The sequence below is a fragment of the Pelophylax lessonae genome (assembly GCF_965119305.1).
Source record: "Pelophylax lessonae genome assembly, chromosome: 9".
Taxonomy (NCBI): Eukaryota; Metazoa; Chordata; class Amphibia; order Anura; family Ranidae; genus Pelophylax; species Pelophylax lessonae.
The window spans coordinates 100112453-100119351 of NC_138776.1; the positions used below are offsets into that span (position 1 = coordinate 100112453).

A 6899-nucleotide genomic window follows, 5' to 3' on the forward strand; every position below is an offset into this window, starting at 1 on the left:
CCCCCCTAGCGCTGCGCACTCAGTTCACTGGATAATGCACTTTCCCAGCTACAGGTCCTCTTCAATCCATACCAGCCATATGTGTTACCAGCAAGGAGACATTCCCTATACCACCACCCTTAGACAATCAGGGATGTTTACACAATCAATTAAGTATATTTATATCAATTATCCAATCATGTAAAAATCAATAATACGTATTTCATCTGCATCTTATTGGATAATTGAAGTAAATAGTTACACAATTACTGAGTGAAGATTCATAACCTCTTTAGGAAATCAATCTCATGGGCTTGGATAAAAGAGCAGAGGCTTTGAACTTTGCAACGTGTATGGTTTCTTAGGTTGGTAAATATGTGATGCTGAGTTCACTTACCCAATCCCAATCTTTTCTAGGGGGAAAAAAAAAACTGGATTTTGGCTTGCACATGATTGGATGGTTGAAGTGAACAAAAGCAGCTTCACCTCATTTACAAAGTATACATTCACTTGGAAAATTAGACCAACCCTTATGTATACATGTATACACAGCAATTAATCCCTATACTGGACGAAAACGTTTATATATATATATATATATTATTTTTTTCCCCAGATAGACGAATTTTAGCCCTGAATATTATAATCAAATGCTCAGACTGTTTGCTTTGATCTAAAATTTGGAAATTTTGAGATTTAGAAGTTTGAAGTAGAGTCACCCCTTTCCTCCCAAACATGTTCATGCTATAATTAATTTGATAAATAATTCTATTTTTAAGGATGATGGCAATTCTAGTAAATGATAACTGATAAAATAAAATCTGATAGAATCATAATATTTTGTCTGTCTTGCCTACCCAATGCCCAAACGTAGACCGTTCATAAATATAAATATTTATTTTTAGCATATTGTGGCCCTGCCTTCTCTGCGCCTGGGGCAGCTGCCTCTACTACCTTAAGCTAGCCATACTCTATCCAGTCTGATTGTACATTTTCAGTACAATCTCCTTTAGATTAAAATAAAAAACTGTATAATATGAGGACACATCAAATAGTTTCAATTTGTATCCAATCAGGCTGGCAGGCAGGCCTTTCTACCATATAGTTGATGGTACAGATAAAGAGGTTTTCACAATCAGATTGGACCAGTGTGGGGTCACCGTTACTCATATTTCCACCTCAAAATTCAGAGAAATACATTTTTATCCTATTGTAATATATGGTAATATGATAAGCTCAATACCATCTACACTGCATACTGTCCAAGCTCTTTCATTCAGCTCTCTACTATGACATGATCTCCTCTAGGACATAATCAAACGTAGTACCTTGAAATATAAAATTAGTTGTTTATAGTTAAATTAACAAAAAGGGAAAAAAAAACGTCATAGATGTATGTATGTATGTCATATACATTTGACATATGTCACCCAGAGCCACAATGATCTTCAGATGGAGAAAAGCTTACTCTGCTATCTCTATGATCGCTCTGATGTGTCTGTACATCGGTATTAATAATCATAGTGCAGAGACGATCACATCTCCAAGTCTGACATTTCTGATAACTAGAATAAATCAGTACCCGGGTCTGATATTTTCTGTTTTACTCTTCTATGTACAGCGCCAGGCAGGGTCATTCCTTCCCGACCCAGATAGGTGAATTGCCAAGGAAAGCAAGTGATTATAAGTGTTTATCAGATCGTAGTTCTGAATTGTTTAATGACAGCGAAGATCATTATTGTATTACATTAATACCCTTGGCCATTTTTCCATCTTCTTAGATGTGAACATTAGCGCCCACAATCCTAGCGCCTTACTTGCTCTTTAAGCGTCTGCCTAGCGCCCACATTCATTATCCTTGCGCCTACATTCATTATAGGAGCGCCCACATTCATTATCCTAGCGCCTACATTTATTATTCTAGCGCCCACATTCATTATCCTAGCACCTACGTTCATTATCCTAGCGCCCACATTTATTATCCTAGCGCCTACCTTCTTTATCCTAGCGCCCACATTCATTATCCCACTTTTCTACCTCAAGCGCCTGTTTAGTGCCCACATTGGTACCCACCGCCTACATATTAAAACTCCTAGCGCCCATATTTATACTACTAACGCCTACTTAGCGCCCCCTTTAGTATTCTAAGCGCCTACTTAGCGCCCAAATTTATCCTTGCATTACATGTGAATATTCTATTTTGTACTTTCTCTAACACCTGCCTCACATCAACACTGCTATGTGTATGGCTTAAGCTAGCTATGTGTACTATACAATCTGATTGTACAACAACCATACAATCCTTTTCAATAGTATAGATTTGGGCAGACCCTTATACTACACAGTTAAATCTAAAGGAAATTGTACAATCAGGATATATATTGTATGGTCAGCCTGAGTCCCCCCAAGGTTAGTGGATTCCTCCTCAATGGGTTTTCTTCCTTTACCAGAATGACTGTAACATCACACAATGACAAAACTTCCCAGCCTATAGCAGCTTGTGTGCACATGGGCCTCATAGAGAAGCTGTATAGTATGGACAACCCATGGGGCACCTAAAAATGTACTTATTAGTCAAACGGTCAACAATAATAATCAAAAAATAAGGATAAAAAAAAGTTCAATAGGAATGTGTGTAAAGTGAAACTGGAACATAGGAAACATGAGGAGCAAACTGAAACAATGTAGAGATCGCTATTACTTAGTAGCAAACTGCAGGTGTACATTGTAATTGCCTGTGCTTTGATTGCAGAAGAGGCAATGATCAACAAGGGGTTACATCATGTTTACTGATATTGCCGAATATGTAGCGGTGGAAAATTAATGGTTAGTTGTGGGGGGGGGGGGGGTGTATTTCTAATATTTGCATTGGCAGAAAGTAATATAAATTGCACAATCTGAGTTCTTCAAAACCATCGGTGTCTGCAGGTAATTCAATCTATTTATTGATCTCTACTCTTCTTATTATACAGTTATCTGTGTCCTACAGAAAAAAACTATCTACCTACTTTTTCATTTATTTCCTGTTATTTTTATTATGATCACTGAGGCTTGCAGACAATTCTCTTTTTTCTAGCAACTTCTTTCTTTGACAGTTAACCAAGGCTTGCAGATCTATCTATCTATCTATCTATCTATCTATCTATCTATCTATCTATCTATCTATCTATCTATCTATCTATCTATCTATCTATCTATCTATCTATCTATCTATCTATCTATCTATCTATCTATCTATCTATTGCCACTTTCATTACTAAGGCCACTACCAATTTTATCAGCTCAATTTTTAATACTGTTAAATGTAAATGAAGCTAATATTGGATATTATGTTTTTCGATTGGCCAATCACATCGATCTGGATGACTAGGGGGATCTGTGATCAGGCCTGGCCCACAATATTGGTTAGATGTAGACCAATCCATGTCTTTGTTGGGTTTAGGAAGGAGGCTGCACAGGCACACTGGTGCAGATAATAATTATGAGCTGGAAGAGAGATCGACTAATGATCGCCCGAGGCTCGGCCCGGGGTGACTGCTGTCGCAATGCAATCCTATGTGACCTGTACAGACTGTCATAGGGACACACAGACTACTACTCACATCAGTTCACAGAAGAACAATCTAAGTGACCGAATGAAGAAATCAATCCAGTGATTGGACAAAGCTGGGGAGAATTGTGCTGCAGCCAATGAGGGGACCTGGCTGCAGTCAGAGCTGTCAGTGATCAGACAATAATGTACAGATTTCCAGGGGGTCACCAGCACAGGAGGAAGGAAAATACTTTATTCTAACGAGATCTGGGGACCCGGGGCATTACTCAGGACCTCATTACACCATTGAAAGGTAATTGACATAAATTGTGTATGGAAGATGTATTGCCTGCTGTAAAGCGAATTATAGTGATAACAACTTATCAATTTATTCAATTTGGTCGTGTCAGCATGATGTGAGGCCCCAGTTATTAAACTGGATGACATCTCTGGCCTGCCACAGCTCTGAATTTCAATTATGAGCACGTTTCCCCTGCTCTATATGGCGCTTCATAGACCCTTTCTTGTTACAAAGCTCTCTGTCATCCTCAATGTAAAATATATATATCTATATATATATATATATATATATATATATATATATATATATGAATTTCTTCCATTTTTTAAAATTATTTTTTTGTTTATCACTATGGTATTATTATTATTACCTTTTTTTTTTTTTTTTAGGTATATCTAATTACAAAACGTATAGGGAAGGTTACAGGGAGGGTTAAAACCACTTTTATTTATTTATTTTTTTGCCATCTGTGTCCTATTGGGGAGATTTTACTTTACTTCCTCTCCTGTAGACCAAACCGGAAGTGAGAGGGTGTCTTTCCAGTGTGAAGAAAAACTCTCCCCCAGTTGTCACAGGAACTAGTGTCTCCACTGGAATATTTCCCCTTTATTCCTGTTCTAGGGTAATTCAAAACCAAGTATTTGAAGAGATCAGAATCTCCCTGATAGGGACACACTGCAGGCAGAGGTTCTAACCGCTCACCACTCTATCCTCTATCCTTGCCTTTAGTTATACAAGTGTTGTATAATTTGCATATGATTTTTTTGTAACCTATTTTTGAATGTACATTATATATATATATATATATATATATATATATATATATATATATATATATATATATATATATGATAGATAGATAGACAGGCAAATTATACTTTAGCTGGACAGATAAAAACATTAGATACATTGGAGAATATATAAGATAGATAGTCACTTTTAAGATATCTATCTATCTATCTATCTATCTATCTATCTATCTATCTATCTATCTATCTATCTATCTATCTATCTATCTATCTATCTATTCTATCTAATCTATCCCAATGTATCTAATGTGTGTCTGTCTAGCTAAAGTACCATTTGCCTGTCCACCTATTTATGGAATTAATGTAACTATATCTATCTGTCTACTAATGTATGGTTATCCAACTAATCTAAAGTATTCTCTGCTCAGGGCTCTGCATGGCTGTGTTCTGCTCAGGACTCTGTATGACTTTTCTCTGCTCAGGGCTCTGTATGGCTGTGCTCTGCTAAAGACTCTGTATGGCTGTGCTCTGCTCAGGGCTCTGTATGGCTGTGCTCTGCTCAGGGCTCTGTATGACTGTGCTCTGCTAAAGACTCTGAATGGCTGTGCTCTGCTCAGGGCTCTGCATGGCTGTGTTCTGCTCAGGACTCTGTATGACTTTGCTCTGCTCAGGACTCTGTATGACTTTGCTCTGCTAAAGACTCTGTATGGCTGTGCTCTGCTCAGGGCTCTGTATGGCTGTGCTCTGCTCAGGGCTCTGTATGACTGTGCTCTGCTAAAGACTCTGAATGGCTGTGCTCTGCTCAGGGCTCTGTATGGCTGTGTTCTGCTCAGGACTCTGTATGACTTTGCTCTGCTCAGGGCTCTGTATGACTGTGCTCTGCTAAAGACTCTGTATGGCTGTGCTCTGCTCGGGGCTCTGTATGGCTGTGTTCTGCTCAGGGCTCTGTATGGCTGTGCTCTGCTCAGGGCTCTGTATGGCTGTGCTCTGCTCAGGGCTCTGTATGGCTGTGCTCTGCTCAGGGCTCTGTATGTCTGTGCTCTGCTCAGGACTCTGTATGGCTGTGCTCTGCTCAGGGCTCTGTATGGATGTGCTCTGCTCAGGGCTCTGTATGGATGTGCTCTGCTCAGGGCTCTGTATGACTGTGCTCTGCTCAGGGCTCTCTATGTCTGTGCTCTGCTCAGGACTCTGTATGGCTGTGCTCTGCTCAGGACTCTGTATGGCTGTGCTCTGCTCAGGACTCTGTATGGCTGTGCTCTGCTCAGGACTCTGTATGGCTGTGCTCTGCTCAGGACTCTGTATGGCTGTGCTCTGCTCAGGACTCTGTATGGCTGTGCTCTGCCCAGGACTCTGTATGGCTGTGCTCTGCTCAGGACTCTGTATGGCTGTGCTCTGCTCAGGACTCTGTATGGCTGTGCTCTGCTCAGGACTCTGTATGGCTGTGCTCTGCTCAGGACTCTGTATGACTGTGCTCTGCTCAGGGCTCTGTATGACTTTGCTCTGCTAAAGACTCTGTGTGGCTGTGCTCTGCTCAGGGCTCTGTGTGGCTGTGCTCTGCTCAGGGCTCTGTATGGATGTGCTCTGCTCAGGGCTCTGTATGGCTGTACTCTGCTCAGGGCTCTGTATGGTTGTGCTCTGCTCAGGACTCTGTATGGTTGTGCTCTGCCCAGGACTCTGTATGGCTGTGCTCTGCTCAGGACTCTGTATGTCTGTGCTCTGCCCAGGACTCTGTATGGCTGTGCTCTGCTCAGGACTCTGTATGTCTGTGCTCTGCTCAGGACTCTGTATGTCTGTGCTCTGCTCAGGGCTCTGTATGGCTGTACTCTGCTCAGGGCTCTGTATGGTTGTGCTCTGCTCAGGACTCTGTATGGTTGTGCTCTGCTCAGGACTCCAGTGCAGGGAACTCCTCTCCTCTCATGCTGTCATTCATGTTAGTGTTGTCAGCCGGCAGCCAATGAGCGTTGAGGGCGGAAGAGCCCATCTCCCACTCTCTCTCTCTCTCCCTCTCTCTCTCTCTCTCTCTCTCTCTCTGGCCTCCTGGCCGTGTGATTGATGTCCCAGTTTGCACAGCGAGCAGTAACCAAATGTAAAAAGCACCCTCCACTTTAGCTCTTCCTTTTTGCTCTTTTTATCCTGCCCCAGGAATTGGAAACAATTGAAGCGAGACAAAGCGGCCTTCTTTCTAATCTGATAAGTGATCAGAGCTCTGGGCTGGAGCCCCAGTCGTGGTGGTGTGGGAAGGATCTCCGACAAGCATGGATCACATAGGGGCTCATCACATCCACCAGAGCCATGCAGAGCCCATCAGCTTTGGCATTGACCAGATCCTGAACAATCC

The 6899-nt window shown here is 41.4% G+C and overlaps 1 protein-coding gene across 1 annotated transcript in view; it reads left to right on the plus strand.

Annotated features, from left to right (window-relative positions):
* Window positions 1-6653: 6653 nt before the first annotated feature.
* Window positions 6654-6899, plus strand: part of TLX1 (T cell leukemia homeobox 1) — a gene marked incomplete at its 3' end in the record, with an annotated part of 15263 nt that continues 15017 nt past the window's right edge. Inside the window, exon 1 of the mRNA XM_082269307.1 lies at window positions 6654-6899. This exon is cut by the window's right edge and continues 389 nt beyond it. Coding sequence (XP_082125433.1) covers window positions 6817-6899 — 83 coding nt within the window. The 5' untranslated portion in view covers window positions 6654-6816.